At 36.7% G+C, this 19,741-nt stretch overlaps 3 protein-coding genes across 3 annotated transcripts; 2 read left to right on the top strand and 1 right to left on the bottom strand.

The window, feature by feature from the left end:
- Positions 1 to 316: 316 nt before the first annotated feature.
- LOC113357531 (RING-H2 finger protein ATL39-like) lies at positions 317 to 907 on the top strand. Its single transcript, XM_026600960.1, has one exon. The coding sequence runs from the start codon at positions 317 to 319 to the stop codon at positions 905 to 907; it is 591 nt and encodes a 196-aa protein (XP_026456745.1).
- Positions 908 to 8,627: 7,720 nt separating this feature from the next.
- On the top strand, positions 8,628 to 9,104 carry LOC113357526 (RING-H2 finger protein ATL29-like). The gene has a single exon (XM_026600953.1). It carries the CDS (start codon positions 8,628 to 8,630, stop codon positions 9,102 to 9,104), a length of 477 nt encoding a protein of 158 aa, XP_026456738.1.
- Positions 9,105 to 18,849: 9,745 nt separating this feature from the next.
- Positions 18,850 to 19,515, bottom strand: LOC113357517. Its single transcript, XM_026600944.1, has one exon. The coding sequence runs from the start codon at positions 19,513 to 19,515 to the stop codon at positions 18,850 to 18,852; it is 666 nt and encodes a 221-aa protein (XP_026456729.1).
- Positions 19,516 to 19,741: the final 226 nt, after the last annotated feature.

Here is a 19,741-nt window from a genome sequence, read left to right as displayed (position 1 = left end):
CATCTGACATTTCCTTACTGTCTCGTGGAGCTAACCATCCATTACTTGTTTTAGCAATTGCTAGCGAAAAATTAAAATAAATGCTTCTAGAAGAATGTCTGACCATATGACAAAATATTAAAGCTCCTCAATGGCACAATTTTTAGCAACAGCTCAGATTTCCATCCCCCAAAACTTGCCATAAAATCACTCTGTCTATATTCTACTCTTGCCTTCTAAAAACCAACCTCTTCTTCCACTGTATATATAAATATGGAACTAGTGACAAATATTTTAAGACAAGAACTAAGAAATTTTTCAAAGAAGAAAAAAAATCATGGCCGAAACCATCCACTTCATACTGCTGTTAGTGCTTCTATTACTACCATTCACATCTGCACAGAGCAATACTGATTACCCGTATGGAGACAATGCGAAAATCAGTCCACGGGTTGTAATTATTATGGCGGGGTTAATCTGCGCATTTCTGTTCATGGTTGTTCTGGCTATTTATAACCGGCGATGTTTTTCTGATGCACGAAGTAGAGGTGATAGTGTTCAGAGTACTGACGATGTTACAACAACAAGAAAAGAAGGACTTGATTCAACTGTTATTAAAACGTTCCCGGAGTTTGTATACCCAAATGTTAAGAATTTCAAGATGATTGATACTGAAGAAACTGCAGTGCTAGAATGTGTGGTTTGTTTAAGTGAATTTGAGGACGAAGACGTGCTGAGACAATTACCTACATGTCTCCATTCTTTTCATAAAGATTGCATTGATATTTGGTTTGTTTCTCAATCTACTTGTCCAGTTTGTCGCTATAATCTCAAACAAATTGCTCCCGGAATCGCACTCAATGCCGACGATGATGTAGTAATTGATGTATTGGAAGGTGATGAAAACCGCACCGAAATGGCAACATAGATGATTTCCGAAACAGAGGATCAGCATCATGTTTCAATTTCTGTGGTAGAGAATTCAGATGATATAATTGGTAGTATAAACCTCAACAATGAGATGATCCAGAACAGAGTAGAACAAGATCGGTAGACATTAGTAGAAAATCGATAGACAATGAGATGATCCAGAACAGAGCGAATTTTGGAGGTCACATTCAACTGGCCATTCTCTGGTCCAACTAAGAGTTCAATCGGTGGAAAATTGAATCGTTGTAAGAGTTGTTTAGCTTTCTTGACAAGAGGTCAATCGGTTTCAGGTCAACGAGATGAAGCTTCTGAGGTGCAGCCATCCATTTTTTCCAACAAAAAAATCCTGAAAACCAAGAAATTAACCGATAGTCAATTCATTAAAAAATTTGTGAACTTTTTCCATTTATTATTCACATTATTTAAGCTGTTTATATGAAAGAACCGCTTACGTAGTATACTTTGATGGTCAATTCATTTATTTATATCTAAACTTACTTTTCTTATACGTAATGACATGAAATTTTCAGTACATTAATTAGTTTTGATATTAATCTTAGTACTTTAAGATATTCACCGGTGGTATATCAAAAACTTGCATTAACGAGGCTCCCATGGCAATACTCTTGCATTAAAATTTGAAAAATTGCTGAAACTATGAATATTTGTGGGATGAGCGAGGCTACTGAACAACGTTCATCATTATAACCTACCTGAGAATATTTTTTTTTAAAAAAAATTTCTTATATCTATGAACTTTGGATTAGCTTCTTGCAATATTAAGAGATAATGGAATAGACAAGGACTGCAATACTTGTGTGTATCAAACTAAAGGTGTAAATTGGGTTGTCCAGCACGAGCACAGCACGCTAAAATTTGAGCCCAATCCAGTCCAACACGTGATTTAGCCCAGCACGGCACAACATGTTAGTTAAATGGGACGTGCTGGGTTTGACTAATTGGCACAGTACTCCCACGCGGCACGGATTAGCATGTGGCACGACACAACACAACTTGTCAAGAAAGCACGTCATAATATGTGCTATAAAATATTACAAAAAAAAGGCACAATCCATCACGTTTTGTGTATATTTCACAAAAATACCTTTGTTCTATCCAATTATTGACATATTACTGCCGTTATATTGACTTATTTTCATGATAACACATATAATACCTAAATATTTGGAAAACATTTATATTGAAAAATAAAAAATAAATGTGTCTGGCACAGCACAACACAACATGGCACATCACATTTATTTTTGTGCCACAACTCAGCACAACACGCCTTCTAGCACGACACTTCACGGCACGTCATAATATCCGGAACAACACAACACGTCACATAGCACGTTAAGCACGTGATTTCATGGCTTGTGTTGTGCTGGGCCGGAACGTTTTACACCTCTAGTATCAAACATCCCAAGCAGACACTTGCAACCAGATTCTGCTCCCAATTACACTGGTATTATCTCTTTAAGCTTCCTCCCATATCTCAGAACTCTTATCACTATCACAAAAGAACAGGAAATGTAACTGCATAAATACATGTATACTGAATTTCTCATTAAGTTAACAGCCATATTTATGGATATGCTTTAGCAAAGTCTAGTTTAATCCAAGCAGTGGGAAAGACAAAAAAAAAATAAAGAAAAGCGAAATTTATAACTTAGTGAAAAAAATTATATGATCAGTTTATTTGCTATGAGTATGTTAAACTTTACATGTTTTATTATTCTTGGATCATGCAGTTTATATCTTTGCAACAATTTTTTTTTTTTTTTTTATGTAAATGACAAAATATATTCACTAACAAATATAATACATCAGATTTACAATTTCGTTTCTATCTAGAATGTTAGAAACAATGCTAGTAATCTTAACTTTTTGATGTAACTTCATGGATAAATTTTCAAGACACTTTATCCTTGCTTCCTTGGCAATTATGTCTGCTGCTGAGTTGAATTTTCGATTAATGAACTTTACCTTTTCCTGTGGAAGATCTTTTAAGATTGCCTTTACTTCTTTCACGGTGTTTTCTGCTGTCCAGCACGGACTTGCGTTATCCTTGTTGATATTGTTTTCTAAAGATTTGCAATCTGTTACAATAGAGATGCTAGATAATACGTTTTCTTTTAACCACATGACCTCTTTGTGTAACGCTTTTGCTTCCGCGTGGAAAGCCGAAGTGGCCTTCTCTGATCCTGCTGAAATGTGCATGAAAGAGTGTTGATCAACCGAGTACACTATGTGCGCATATCCCATTGATAGGTCGTCTTCCTTGAATGAGGCATCTACAAAAATTATCCAATCAGTATTTATGTTTGACCACTTGGCGTGGGTCACCTGAGATTGGTTATTTTCCAATCCTTTTGTGTTAATCTTTTTCGGGATGGATTGCATGAAGTTATTGATCTGCATTATTAGTTGCTTTGGATCTGGGATAATCTTCTCAAAAACCACTGAGCATCTGTATTTCCAGATGAACCATAATATGGTCGCAATCTTTCCAGTTAAACTATCTAGTTCTGGATTTTGAAACCACTTTTTAATCCAGTCTGTGATTGAAGCCGTATCGTCTGAATGAAAAAGGTGACCTAAAGAGAAACTGAACCAAATAGCTCTGGCAAAAGGACATATTCCAAACATGTGTTTTTCTGTTTCCTGGACTTGCATATTACACATTTGGCGATGTGTATCAATTTCCTGATTATGAGCCCCTAGTCTTGACGATATGGGTAAGGCTTTCCCAGCTAGTTTCCACATAAAAAGTTTTATTCTTGGGATTGCTTGTATTCTCCAAATATTTTTCCATGGGAAGTCTAATAATGAGACGTCTTCTTCTTGATTTTGACTATCTAGGAAATTATAAATGTTTTTTGTTGAGAAGGTTCCCGATTGATGATGTAAACCATTTTATGTTGTCTTCTTCTTCCTTTTCTGGAGAGATGGATTGGATTTTATTTTTCACTTCCGGGCTAAAATAGGTGTTTAATTTTTCTTGATCCCACTTGTTCTCTTCTGTGATGAGCTCTTGAACTTTTGCCGGAATTGTGCCCTGTGAGTCTTGCGGTTGAGGAATTATTTCCTCATTTGGAATTCATCTATCTTCCCAAACATTTATCGATTTTCCATTTTTCACTTGCCAGATAAAGTTTCCTTTGATTACTTCAAGACCTTTTCGGATGCTTGTCCAAATCCACGACAAATTGGAAATTTTGGATTCTTCTAGAGGGTTTGAATATGGAAAATATTTTGCCTTAATGATTTTTGCCCAAAGTTGCTCTTTTTCTATTAGTAATCTACTGGCTAGTTTAGTGAGAAGAGCAATGCTGAAATGATGTGAATTTTTAATGCCTAATCCTCCTTGAGCAATGGGTTTGCAAATATACTTCCACACTCTAATAAAACCTCCTTGACGTTTTTTCCCTTCCTTTTTCCACCAAAAATTTCTTTGAATCCTATCCAACTTGTTCAAAGTTTCATTGAGAAGAGAAAAGACTTGCATCTGGTATGTTGGAAAAGCTTGAAGGATGGATTTTATCAGAACCGTCCTTCCAGCTTGAGAGAGAAGTTTCAATTTCCATCCTTGTAGCGTTGAGTAATATTTTTGGAGAAGAGGTTCGAAATTCGCTTTTCTATTTTTATCGAAAAAAAGGGGGTTCCGAGGTATCTATCATTTTTTGTCATCAGTGGAACTTTAAAATTCTCGCTAAATTTTTTCCAAATCTGGGGTGAATTTTTGAACTGAAGTAAACACTTGATTTTTGAAGATTTATCATTTGACCTGTTATATCTCCCAAAAGAGAAATGATTTCTAGAAGATTTTTTGCTTCCCTCATATCGGCTTTTGTAAATAGAAAGCAGTCGTCGGCGAAGAATAGATGGGAAATCTTTGGAGCTTCTTTGTTGATTTGGAAGCCTGATATTTTCTTCTCGAGAGTCTCCTTCTCTAAGAGTCTGGATAGAATTTCCATGCAGATTAGAAATAAGTAAGGTGAGAGTGGGTCCCCTTGTCTCAATCCTCTTGATGTTTTAAATTTTGGGCCAGGAGAGGCATTGAGAAGGATTGAGAAAGACGTGGTAGAGATGCATTGGAATATGAGATCAGTCCACCATTCGTCAAAACCCAAACTAAGAAGAGCTTTCCAATGAAATTCCACTCAACTCTATCAAAAGCCTTTGACAGGTCTAATTTTAGAGCAAGATACCCTTTTTTCTTCTTGGACGTTTTCATTGAGTAGATTAGCTCATGGGAGATGATAATGTTGTCGGTGATTTGTCTTCCCGGGGAGAAAAGCAGATTGGTTGGGAGAAATAATTTTGTTGAGAATGGGTTTTAATCTGCTGGCTAGAATTTTGGAGATGATTTTGTATATGGTGTTGCTTAGGCTTATTGTCCTAAAATCACTTGGGGTTTGAGGTGTTGAAATTTTTGGGATAAGGTTTATAAAAGAGTGGTTTAACTCTTCATCAAGAACTCCGGTCTTAAAAAAATTCCTCAACTGTTTTGATAATTTATGGACCAAAGGTCTCCCAATTGGCTTTAAAAAACCTGGCTGGAAACCATCTGGCCCTAGTCATAAGATAGTTTCCCCTACGGACCATGCTCATAAGTCCCTTTCGGCTACACTTTTAGGGTCGTGCTATTCCGCACTGCCGCACGGGATTGAGTTATAAGCTAGCAGCTAATTGCCGTTAGATCAAAGATCCAAAGATATATAGTCTGCCTATGATTTCATACCGGAATACAGCTGTCAAAAGAATTTGAATCATACACCCACCATTAACTTATCGATTATTTTCTAATTAGTACAAAAACTGGAAAACTGAGTTTTGCTTTATCAAATCATGAGAAAAAATTTGGTCGATAAATCAGGCGTTTTGATTACTGATTTTTTTAATCTGCCATCAAAAGCTGCAATGGACAACGGGTAAGAAATAGATAGAAACAGTAAGAAAATCTTAGTGCTCAATTTTAGTATGCCTGCTATGATATCATTAAGAAAACTTGCTCAAACAATGTACATTTCAATATTCAACAATCACCCATGAAGGGATATGCAAGCCCTTCTTTATTATAGTTTCTACTGTATTTTAATAAAGAAGGATCTGTTATATGAGTTGATCCATAAGCAAAAAAATAAGTAGAGAAAAAAAGTTGAATAAGATGTAGTTGCAGCAAAATCTACAACTATACCCGATATCTCTAAAACACAATTCAAGTAATCATAATAAATCTTTTATTAACTTTCAAAGATTATAATTGTATATATTGATTTTACAATGACCTTACAATGATTTTACCTGCTTTTCAAATAACTTTCTCTTTCCTAATTTCTTGTCTAGCAGTCACTAAAATATCCCCCTCTTTCGTGATGATCTCTTTCCTTTATATAGTAATTCCTCATAGTGGATGACAGCTAAGGGATCCACTATTAAAACCTACAACTACACCCCGATATCTCTAGAACACAATTCAAGTAATCATAATAAATCTTTTATTAACTTTCAAAGATTATAATTGAATATATTGATTTTACAATGACCTTACAATTCAAGTAATCATAATAAATCTTCTATTCCGGTCCTGTCTTCACAAAAACTATGGATCTGTTTTTATTGTTCCTTCTTATTTATGATTTTCCTGTCATTTCTTTGCCACCATTTCTTAATGAAATTTGTTTCATTTGCACTAGCTAAGGTTTATTTTCTCCAACAGTTTTTACCCTATAATGGCCCATGGTTTGTTTCTGCCATCTTTCATTAATTATGGGCCAATAAAAATAATACGTATCTTTTTTTATCTTGCATCACCATTTGCATTACCACATTTGTTGTTTGCTAAATTACTCCTACTAAAAATTAACTAAGCCCTTCTAGAAGAAAGTCTTACCTCATAAGACAAGATATTTAAGTTATTTATTGGCACAATTTTTTGCAACTGCTCAGATTTCCATCCCGCCAAAGCTTGCCGCAGAATCACTCTCACTGTATTCTGTATATATTTAATAAAGAGGGAAACTAACGACAACTGACAAGTTCTTAAGATGAAAAAACTAAGAAATAAGAAAAAAGATCATGGCCGGAACCATCCACTTTATACTATTATTACTACTCCTAATACTACCATTCACAACTGCAGAAGGATTACCCAATTGGGGCATACTCCTATGGTGTCGATGGTCCCAAAGGTATTATTTGAGTCAACTGGCGGACTAGTTTGGTACATATCTGCCTGGATTCAAATGTTATTTATAGCATACTACTTAATAATTTTTAACTTTGATGCATACACCAGGTTCAAATGGAACGAATTAGATGCAAAAAAGTAACCTGAGTTAGAAGATGCGATTGCTCTTGCTGGAAGGTACATAAAACGGACCTTTACCGTATCATTCATACTTTTGTTGGAAGGTACTTGCTGCTTGCAACCAAGTTTCCCCAAGTGGGAAAGATTTCCTCGTCAGCTAGATAGACAACATAGCAATCAGTGTGGATTGGGCCGGTACCGGCTATGTAACTGAATTGAGCAGAACAAAACAAGCGCTTATCGAAGTGAGGAGGTCAGAGGGTCTTTGCATCAAAGATCAGGAAAAAAAGGTTCATGAATTCTGGTACAGAGGGTCTTTGAATTTATCAAATCAAATCATAAATGAATAAAACAACTTATTCTGGTTTTATGATCATAAATACTATGGATCCGTTTTTGTGTTTCAATAGTTTGGCACAACCTCTCAATGAAATTGGTTTGAAATTAACTAGCTCCAACAGTATTTTCAATAGTTTGTGTTTCAATAGTTTGCACCTTGCATTCAATTCCTGACAAAAGAACTCAGTTTCACTAACCACCATTGGCAGATCCATCTGATATTTTCTTACTGTCTCGTGGAGCTAACTATTCATTTCTTGTTTTAGCAATTGCTAGCTAAAAATTAAGTAAATGCTTCTAGAAGAAAGTCTGACCATATGACAAAATATTAAAGTTCCTCAATGGAACAATTTTTAGCAACTGCTCAGATTTCCATCCCCCATAAATTTTACTCTTGCTTTCTAAAAACCAACCTCTTCTTCCACTGTGTATATAAAGATGGAACCAGTGACAAACTCTATAAGACAAGAACTAAGAAATTTCACAGAAGAAAAAAATTAATAGCTGAAACCATCCACTTCATACTACTATTAGTATTTCTTTTATTGCCATTCACATTTGCTCAAAGCAGCGATGTTTCGCTGATGGACGAACAAGAGAACGGTGTTGAAAGTATTAACAATGTTATAACAACAAGAAAAGAAAACGTGTTAAAGTCTACGGGCATCCAACTCAAAATCAATTGGCAATAAGTGGAGCGGCCCTTTTATATTATATTTTAGGTTCATTATGCGGAAATTAGGGATGTGAGACTATTTGTTCTTTCACACCCTCCCTCACGTGTAAGCCAGTCACTCGGCCTAACACGTGGACCTATGCACGTGTGGGTGTTGGGTGTGCAGGTGACATTGGTCACGGTCCACCCCACGTACAGGTCATACGAGTGATCAATCATTTGGTCACGGGTGTACATGTGCCACTCGAGTCACGACGGCTACTAATTCGGCCTACACCCCGCGTATGGGACCTAGCTCTGATACCATGTTAAAGTCTGCGGGCATCCAACTCAAAACCAATCGGCAATAAGTGGAGCGACCCTTCTATATTATATTTTAAATTCATTATGCGGAAACTAGGGATGTGGGAATATTTGTTCTTTCAGAGAACGTTTCCGGTGTTGGTATACCCTGATGTTAAGAATTTCAAGAAGATTGTTGCTGATGAAACTGCAGTACTAGAATGTGCGGTTTGTTTAAGTGAGTTTGAAGATGAAGATGTGTTGAGACAGTTGCCTATATGTCGCCATGCTTTTCATGCTCTTTGTATCGATGAGTGGTTTGTTTCTCAATCTACTTGTCCAGTTTGTCGATTTGATCTTAAACCTGTTACTCCCAAAACGACACTCAATGCCGACGATGATGTAGTAATTGATGTATTGGAAGGTGATGAAAACCGCACCGAAATGGCAACAGAGATGATTTCCGAAACAGAGGATCAGCATCATGTTTCAATTTCTGTGGTAGAGAATTCAGATGATGTAATTGGTAGTATAAACCTCAACAATGAGATGATCGAGAACAGAGTGGAACAAGATCGATAGACATTAGCGGCAAATTTTCTGAGGTCACATTCAACTGGCCATTCTATGGAACAAATAAGACTAGATAATGTCAGAACGGATCTTACTTGTGGAAAATTCGATCGGTGTAAGAGTTGTTTAGCTTTCTTGACAAGAGGTGAATCGGTTTCAGGTCAACGAGATGAAGCCTCTGAGGTGCAGCCATCCATTTTTTTCCAAAAAACCAAAATACGATATTCAATTCATTAAATTTTTTGTGAACTCTTTTCCATTTCACATTATTTAAGTATATAAAAGAACTGTTTGCAGAGTATACATATATCGATTGATTATTTTAGTTTATAAACTTACTTATCTAATACGTAATAACATGAAATTTTCTGTCATACATGATTCTCCTAGTTACACTGGTATTATATCAATTAAGTTTTCTCCCATATCTTAGAACTTTTGTCACTGTCAGAAAATAACTGGAAATGTAATTTTATAAATACATTCGTACTCGACTTCTAATCCAGTTAACAATGATAATTATAGATAGCAGTCTAGTTTAATCCAAGCGGTGGGAAAGAAAAAAAAATTAAAGAAAAACCAATTTTAAAACTCCATATGGCGGAAAAAATTACATGATCAGTTTATTATTGGATCATGCAATTCATATTTTTGCAACAATAAATCATGAGATAGTTTTCTCTCCATGCCCATCATCAGTCCCTTTCAGCTTCATTTTATTCCATTGGACGTCCGGTATCCATATCAAACACATTGTAAACCAAAATCTGCCTTTGCCTCAATTTTTTTCTCTGTGATCCAAAATTTGTCACGGTAACCAGAATTTTCCCTCCACTCAAGTGTTATTTATTTACCTAAATTAGGTACATGGCGCAAATTCTCCCTGCGATCCAAAATTTGGCATATGTTCCCTATAATCATTGTCCAAAAAACTTGTGCACATCCCAAAAGTTGCTCAGCAATTCAAAATGGGCCGCTTCCTATTAGCCTAGAAAGGTCTTTTCTAATGCAGAAACTATGATGAGGACACTTGGCATAACTCTATTGGTTGTAATAATTAAAATTTGGTTACAATTTGGATACATCAAATACTTAACTGTCCGTTAGTAACGGTGTTGAAAAAAAGTAGATAGACAATACTTATGTTAGAATTTAAGCTTGAATTATTTAGCTACACCATGTTTACACCTGTACTTAATTGTACTTTAGTAAAGGTGGACAAAACTCATGTCCAAACCTTTAAATAAATAAATAAAAGAAAAAAAAACGTCAAAATTTGTTATGGAAATCGTGAAAATCTCTGTTTCCAACTTAATTAAGGAAAATGTGTTAGAAAGGAAACATAGTAATTCAGCTTTTGTGCTTAATTAAGGAAATTGTGTTAGCATGGAAATCGTGTAATGTAAAAAAGGAATTTGGGTGATTTAGCTATTGTTTATATATACACACTTCATGCATTCAATTACTCATTGCAGCCTTTGATCAACATGAACTCGACGAGTTTCAAAAAGAAACAACTAGGATTGCTAGGAGCATGGGGCTGAATCTCTGCTCTCAAAACCTTTCGATGTCGCATTACGTTCCATCAGAGTTAATCGCAACACTATTTTCAAAGAAAGAAGATATCCTATAATCCATGAGAAAAGATTGGTTATTCATAGGCTTCCCTGATTTGAGCTAAATACACTGGTTTCCTAATGCTCTCCGCTTGGGTTTGGTGAAGAGATTCATTTACAATTCGGAGTCTTCTCTCTGTTTGATCAATGGGTTTCTTGATTTTCCTATGTTTGCTTGAGATGTTTTAACGATTAACATAGATGTTTCGCTATTATATATGTTTCTGTTAATATATCCGTGTGTAATAAAATTGATTCTTAAATTTTAGTCTGTTAAATTTGCTGGAGGCTTCGATCACTCTGCTATCTATCTATCTATCTGATCCTTACCCTCTCCTCCATTCTCTTCTATGAAAAACCCCTAATTTATCCAATTTAGATTTTGGTTCGATTTTATTTAAAACTACTGATTTACGTATAATAAGATTCGTAAAGATTGATGAAATTTAGGGACGGCTTAGGTTTAGGCAGAATTAGAAATTTTAGGATTAGCAAATTTAAGGTTTTTTCACTTCTCTATCTCATCCATTAGCAGTTCTAAGTGTTGCATGGTTGAAAGATCATTGTGCTGAAGCCAGCTAGGACAAGATGTTTTGGTGAAATGTTCCACACTTGATATTGTGGATTCTCATTCAATATAAAGAGCCGTATACGGCTATTATTACAGAAGATATTGCAAGATTGTATACCAAAAATACAAGATTGACAGACATTAGAATGTCGACATAATATGACAGCTATAGCTTAGAAGGATACAACTGTAGTTACTGCTTTGAATGAGTGAGGATAGCTGTATCCTTAACATCCTCCCTCAAGTTGAACATGAGTTGTTGAATTTTCAACTTGTTCCTGAGATAAAGAAACCTTGGAACTGACAAACCCTTAGTGAAGATGCCAGCAACTTGGTCTTTAGTCGAGATGAACCGTACCAGAAGCTGCTTGTTTGCTGCTCTTTCACGCACAAAGTGATAATCAATTTCTATGTGCTTCATACGAGCATGAAAAACTGGATTGGAAGTGAGATATGTAGCCCTAAATTGTCACACCAGATTGACGGAGCTCTTACTTCAACACCAAGTTCTTTTAGCAAAGATTGAAGCCAGTTTAGTTCAGAAGTTGTTATGGCTATGCCTCTATATTCTGCTTCAGTGCTCGACTTGGAAACAGTTTTCTGTTTCCTTGCGCTCCAAGATACAAGATTGTTGTCAAAATAACTGCAGTATCCATTAGTGGATCGGCGATCATCGATACTTCCAGCCCAATCAGAGTCAGAGTAGGCATGAAGACTGATATCTGAAGATTTTTGCAAAATCAATCCATGTTGAACTGTGTGTTTGAGATACCTGAGTATGCGTTTGATTAGCTCCCAATGCTCGATGTAAGGGTCTTGCATGAACTGGCACACTTTGTTTACTGCGACAGCAATATCAGGCCTAGATACTGCAATGCTCCACAAACACTTCTACAAAGCGTTGGATCCTCAAATCTTTGTGTACCCAATCTGATGATTTTAGTGTTCACAGCCAAGGGAGTAGCAACTGGTTTTGCAGCATCCATCTTGGTCCGTTTAAGCAGATCAGTGATGTATTTTTGTTGACTCAACAAAACTGAATCTTTTTTCTTAATAACTTCTACCCCCAAGAAGTAGCTAACGTCACCTAAATCTTTGATTGCAAAAACAGAATTCAGAGCAGATATTAGGTTTGTAATAAGAGAAGAATTGGAACCTGTGATGATAATGTCATCAACATATATTAAGACATAAATTACTCCATCTGAATTCTTCTTGATAAATAGTGAATTTTCTGCAACAGATCCTTTGAAACCCAGCTCAACTAGGTACGTGCTAAGCTTTGAAAACCAAGTGCATGGAGCTTGCTTGAGGCCGTAGATTGACTTGTTCAACTTGCAAACGTGAGTTGGAAAGTCAGGATGAATATAACCAACTGGCTGCTTCATATAAACATCTTCTGTCAGAACACCATGCAGGAAAGCATTCTGAACATCTAATTGTCGCAAGGACCAACCATTTGCCACAGCAATGGAAAAGACAAGTCTGATATTGCTTGGTTTAATCACAGGACTGAAGGTTTCATCATAATCAAAACCTTCTCTTTAATTGAAGCCTTTAGCTACTAGTCGAGCTTTTGGTCTGTCAATTGTACCATCTGCTTTCTGTTTAACCTTAAAAACCCATTTCGAGCCAATCAAATTCATCCATGATTCATGTGGTACATAGCTCCACGTACCATTACAAATATGAGCATTAATCTCATCATCCATGGAAGGTATCCATATTGGATTTTTCGATGCTTCTGTATAAGACGATGGAGTGGTGAGTGATGTCTCTGCAAGTGGATACTTTGTTGCTGTAAGACAAAGCTTGTTAACTGGTTTTTTGATACCATGTCTAGCTCTAATGATCATATGATGCTGTGTAGGTGGTGCAGGTGGAGCTGGTGGAGCTAATGGAGCCGACTGCAACATAGATGGTTTTGGTGCTGCTGAAGTGGTTGTCTCTGCAGAAGGGATTGCTATAGTAGATTCTGGGGTTGTTGTGTTTAAAGTTGGATGCACATTATCCATATTTGGAGATAAAGGTGGTGACTGCAAAATATCCATACCAGGCGACATTGGTGGAATATGTGGCAGAAGAGAGGATGGTTGAAAAACAATATTCTCATGAGATGAATTAGAAAAAGTGGATGATGCAAATATTTTTGTGGATGGCCTGGAAATGGGTTTAGTGATACATACCTGTTGCTTGGAAGAAAATGGGAAGCTTGTTACTACGAACTTGACGTGTCGAGAGATATACAACCTTTTTGTAGGTACATGTAAACATAGATATCCTTTGTGCGCGCCACTGTAACCAATGAATACACACGGTAATGATATTGGTTCAAAGCTTATTAGAGACATATGGGCGAAGGCATGGGTAACATAGACAACCAAAAACCTTTAGAAAGGAGCAGTCAGGTTTTTTGTTGTATAGGAGTTGGAGTGGAGATTTAGCTTCATGTTGGGATGCAGGTAGTCTGTTAATAAGATAACATGCAGTTGAGAAAGCTGCTACCCGGTATGATTTTGGCATGGAGGCATGAAACAAGAGAGCTAATCCGGACTCAGTGATATGTCTAATGCGTCTTTCAGCAATGCCATTTTGAGCAGATGTGTGGGGACAAAAAAATCTATGTATAACACCGGAATTATTAAGGAAAGAGGTAAACTTCCTAAACTCTCCACCATTTTCAGATTGAAAAACCTTGAGTTTATGATTTGTTTGATTTTCTTCAGCTTTTTTAATTGAATAAAGATGGGAAAGGCATCTGATTTTCTAACTAGTGGATAAATCCAAGTATAGTGTGAGTAAACATCTAAAAGAAGAATATAATATCTAAAACCATCTTTTGAAACATGTGGTGAAACCCATAAATCAGCAACAATTAAACTCAACGGTTACTAGTAGGAAATGGAAGTTTATGACTCTTGCTCATATGACAAGAGTGACAATAATCAAACTTCTTATTTGAAATAGGAAGGGAAAGATTTTTAATCATCCTAAAAACAGTGCGAAGCATTGGGTGACCTAATCTTTGATGCCATAGAGGGACTGTATTGGATAGTAGAACATCTGGTGTTGTATGTTGAATCTCTCGAACAACATCAAAGACATAGAGCCCATTCTTAAGTCTGCCTTGCAACAGGGTTGTTCCCGACTGGATTTCCTTCACAACAAAAGAAGTTGCATAGAATTCAAAGAAAATGTTATTATCTTTGCAGAATTTAAAGACCGAAAGTAAGTTGGTCTTTATTTGAGGGACATGGAGATTATTGTTTAACTGAAAGGATCTGTTATTATGAGAAAAGGAAGCATTACCAATATTTTAGACATGGAGAGCCTCACCATTTCCTATGCGCACTTGTTCAGTTCCATCGTACTCATGCCGAATGTTGAGATTGTTGAGATTTGCAGTCAGGTGATGAGTTGCACCTGTATCAGTCACCCAGTTGTTATCAGCAGGACCACCAGGGAGAGCCAAGTATGCAGCTGGCTGTTTGTTGTTGTTGTCCACTTTGTTACGAAACCAGCAGAATCGAGCATCATGATTCTTGCGTTTGCAGATCTCACAAGGACCTTCACCTTGATACATGTTTCTAGGATGACGGTTGGATTTATTTTGTGGACGATGTTTGGATATCTCCTTTGATCTTGCTTCTGAAATGGTCTGGAGTTTGACGAGGCAGCAACATCGGCTAGAGGTTGTTGCAATACGGCTAACTGTTGTTCAAGACGGAGATCAAATGAAAGCAGATGATCTTGAAAAGTATCCATGTCGATCTTGTCGACAGTGCTTAAGGCTGTGACAATGGAGTCATAAGCCTGATCCAGTCCAGCTAGAATTGATTCCTGCATATCTTCTTCATAGAGAGGTTTTCCAGATGCTGCAAGTGCATCAAAAAGTTGCTTAGTTTTCGAGAAATAATCTTGCATTGAGTTGTTACCTTTGCGAAGACTGTGTAGTTGTCTTTTCAGGTTCATTTGATGAGCTTTGGTTTTTGGTGCATATCTCCTTTGAAGGGCTTCCATACATCTTGTGATGTTGAGAGACCTGCAACTCGACCTAATACACCTTCAGATAAAGAGGAAAGAATCCACCCTAAGAGTATTGATCTTGTTCCTCATATTTTGCATAAGAAGGATTAGGAGTTGGTTGTTCACCTTCTTCAGTAGCAGGTATGGTTTTTGCTGGTTTTTCCATTGTACCATCAACAAAACCTTGTAATTTGTAACCTTTGAGAAGAGGTTTGAATTGTGTCACCCATAGGAGATAGTTGGTGTCATTGAGTTTGACACTAATCAGATGGTTGATGTGTATTTGATGAAGTGTTGAAGTTTCAGCCACGGTGAAAGAAAAGAAGCGTGGGTTTTTGATCTTTAGACTCGATACCAAGCTAGGACAATATGTTTTGGTGAAATGTTCCACACTTGATATTGTGGATTCTCATTCGATACAAAGAGCCGTATACGGCTATTATTACAGAAGAAATTGCAAGATTGTATACCAAAAATACAAGATTGACAGATATTAGAATGTCGACATAATATGACAGCTATAGGTTAGAAGGATACAACTGTAGTTACTGCTTTGAACGAGTGAGGATAGCTGTATCCTTAACAAAGCCAATTCAAAGCAGAAACTCTCCTTCAATTCAGGGTCAGTTTTCGTCCTTTTTAATTTGCTATTGATTTCTGTTTCTTTTCTTTTTATATATTGCTGGTGATTATACATGCATAGTCTAAATTTGTTCATCTCTAGATTGTCATCTCTTAGGGTTGTTATTTACTTACCTAATCTTATATAGGTGAAGAAATAATTTTTATATATTTCTTGGATCGGGTTGGTATCTTGAAGCTGAAGAGTTCATGTGACTGAGTTTTTGTCTCACTTTCATGTCACACAGACTGCCAAGTTCATCTCTTAAATTTTTATATATTTCCTCTCACAGAACTTCTGAAAATTGGTTTGTGACATTACAGAACTTAATCGACGAAATCGTCTTTGCTTAGGTAGATTTATATCCCTATCATTCTGGGTACTATGAATTTAATTGGTCTGTTTGGTTTTGTGTTTTCAGGAACTGTGCCTGAGATATATCTACGCGACCATCAAATTTATAAGCTCGAATTCAGCATACTGTCATTATATAAGTAATGTATTATACGGCTTGCATTTCGATGGTTGCATCTAGATGAAGGAGATTTCCCAAAGCTGGGGCATGCTTAAAGATCATGTCGGATACTGAGGAACAGTCGAGGACATCAAATAATCAAACTACCTGGGTTACAGTAGCACTTTTACAATTTAAGTTCTACAGATTCCTCTCTCATGGAAGGAGATGATTCAAGATCATGTCCGGACAGTAAAGCAACATAGAGGTAATATTTACGCCCTCTGCAATTTTACATTTTTAAGTGTTTCAGACTGAATATATAGAGAGGAAATACCTAGCCCAGTGATTTATACATACTTTGATGTAGATGATGGCTTTTGTGGTACATGTTGAACTTAGGAGACTCAGGAGCACCACCTTTCACGTTTTTGTCATCATAACAAACAAGAACACCACCTTTCACTTTTTTGCCCCAAAATTTAGAGATGCATGCATATGGTAACAGGAAATTGGATATCATTTGGAGAAGAAACTTCAGAAAAATGGTAATCAGTACACTCAAGAGTTTCTTACAGAAAGAAGGGATATGTGTTAACCAAGGTAAGTTCATGATGAGATTTTTTTGATTTCATATTGCTCCAAATACCTGGGTCTCAATTAATGTGATATGAATACTTTTTGTTGCTCATTAAGTGAGGAAGTGACTATGGGACTCGAAGAAAAGAACAAAGTCGTCGTATTGTATACTAAAAGAGAAATGAAAAAGCGTATGTAAGAAACACAAGGTTAAAGAGCTTAGAATTTCCTTTGTTGGAGAAGTTCCGATAAATTGAAGGAAAAGAACGAGAAAGAATTGAATAATCAAAAGACTTAAAGGCATAGCCAAAAATACACCAAATCAAATATACATCTCCACGGGGCGGAGAGCCCAATGCGTACAAAATCAAAAATGCATCACTACGTGGTGGAGCTAAGCCCTGCACACACCAAATAAAATAAAAAACCCGATGCGTAGCACGGGCACAAATCTAGTTATACTTTTAATAGTATTGTTTTTTTACGAGCGAGATAAAGCAAGGAATACCCCGGTCACGGATCACCCTGATGATGTTCCTCTAGAAACATCAAGTACAGAAGGAATTGGTTCAACGGTGATCAAAACGTTTCCGGTATTTGTCTACTCTCATGTTAAGGATTTTAAAAAGGTTCACAATATCAAAGGAACGGTACTAGAATGTGCTGTTTGTTTAAGTGAATTTGCTGATAAAGATATGTTAAGATTATTACCATGCAACCATGTTTTTTTTTAATCAATAAAACTATATAATTTTATATAAAAGAATAAAGAATGAAAGAGTTACAATACCTCAAGACCATAATGGAATAATGTGCAGGAAAAAGTGAAAGATTTAACAACAAAGCGACTATCTCCTGATTAACTCTTCCCATTTGAAGACTAACATTTTAAATATGATGTCGCGGAGAGCCTTTGAGGGATGAGACCAATACAAAATATTTGCCTTAATGTCTAGTACGACCTTTTGAACATCTTTCTCTTTTGCCTCTGTGACGAACATTCGTTGATTGTGTTCTTTCCAGATGTTCCAACAAATAACATAAGGTAGGATGTTCCAAATGAAATTCCCAGTCATTGTGAAATCAGTCCTATCTCTATCTTTAAAAGCATCCTTTATGTCATCTCCTTGAGGTCTTCCCACTCCAAAACCACTTAGAAATACATCCCAAATAGAGTGAGCTACTGAACAATGAAGGAACAAGTGATTTATAATCTCTAATTCCTTCTTGCACATACAACATCTATTTACCAACGTTCTCCCTTTCCTTTCTAAATTATCTTGTGTTAGTAAGGAATTATGATGGACCAACCACGTAAAGAAACTAATTTTGGTCGGCACATTATTATTCCAAACAATCTTGTGGGGAAAATCAACGAAAAAGGACGGAGGAAGTAGAGATAAATAGCACGAACGTACCGTAAATGCACCATCAGCTGTCCACTTCCAATTTCTCCGGTCTTCGTCTTCATTTAAAGTCACGTTTTGTAACTTGTGCGATAGATCCCCCGCCTCTGCAATCTCAACATCTGATAATCTCCTTCGCAAGTCCAGATTCCAATTTGAATTCCCTTCCTGATCGCGAAAGTAAAATTGGCTGACAACATTGTTCTTCTTCCGAGAGACATTATAAAGATTGGGAAAAGCTATCTTTAAAGGCATATCACCCAACTACTGGTCTTCCCAAAACCTTGTTCTATTCCCTTTACCCACTGTGAAAATGATTCATTTATAAAAACTATCCATTCGCTTTGTGACCCCTCGCCAAATTCCGCTGCCGTACTTCTGCTTTGTAATTTTGGAGTCCCACTTTAGTTTACTTTCTCCATGCTTTTCTTTGATTAAAGTTCTCCACTTTTCCTCCGGTTCCTCTTGGTATCTCCACAACTACTTGCACAGCAGAGCATCATTAGTGATGTTCAAATCCTGAATCCCAAGCCCTCCCCTCTCTTTGCTTTGACAACATTTGTTCCACGCAACCAGTGGGTATTTTTTATTAGAGTCTGTGCTATTCCACAAGTACCTTCTCAAAACCCCATTTAGCTTTTTCGATACTGATTTTGGCATTGAATAAACTGACATCAAGTAAATGTCCGGTGAACTCAACACATTCTGAATTTGTACACGCCTCCCTCCATAAGTTAAGAACTTCGAGCTCCATCCTTGTAGTATATTTTTGGTCCTTTCAATCACAATATCCCATATGAATTTGCTTCTATAAGATCCCCCTGTAGGCATACCAAGGTAGTTGATCGGCAGTTCTTCGATGGAGCAACCCAAGATTAGATTTACTATCTCATTACAAGAAGTGTTCCCAATGCTGATTGCAGAGCTTTTAGATGGGTTGATTCCCAAACCCGAACATAATTGAAACCAGATAAGGGTAGCTCTAATTACTTGTATTTGATCTGGAGAGTCGTTTGAGAAGAACAGGGTGTCGTCGGCGAAGAGCAGATGGGTCACCTGCTTTCCATATTGACTAACCTTGAAACCTTCATACAGACCATTTTGCTCTAACTTATCTATCATCCGACACAGTCCTTCCATTACCATTGTAAACAGAAATGAGACAAAGGGTCGCCTTGTCGTAACCCTCTTGTACATTTAAACATACTGCCCGGACTACCGTTGAGTAATATTGTGAAGTGTGGAGTTGAAACACATGTAAGAATCCACCTCCTCCATTTGATTCCAAACCCCATTTTCTACATCACACGGTCTAAGAACACCCAGCTAACCTTGTCGTATGCTTTTTCCACATCCAACTTAAATAACCAGC

The sequence above is a fragment of the Papaver somniferum genome, chromosome 1, assembly GCF_003573695.1.
Source record: "Papaver somniferum cultivar HN1 chromosome 1, ASM357369v1, whole genome shotgun sequence".
In the NCBI taxonomy this organism is placed as follows: Eukaryota; Viridiplantae; Streptophyta; class Magnoliopsida; order Ranunculales; family Papaveraceae; genus Papaver; species Papaver somniferum.
The sequence above is the reverse complement of the archived record's forward strand: the minus strand, read 5'-3'. Positions and strand labels throughout refer to the sequence as shown.

Coding starts and splice junctions, on each gene's coding strand:
- LOC113357517 (XM_026600944.1), bottom strand. CDS start 19,515: ATGGTAATGGAAGGACTGTGTCGGATGATAGATAAGTTAGAGCAAAAT.
- LOC113357526 (XM_026600953.1), top strand. CDS start 8,628: ATGCGGAAACTAGGGATGTGGGAATATTTGTTCTTTCAGAGAACGTTT.
- LOC113357531 (XM_026600960.1), top strand. CDS start 317: ATGGCCGAAACCATCCACTTCATACTGCTGTTAGTGCTTCTATTACTA.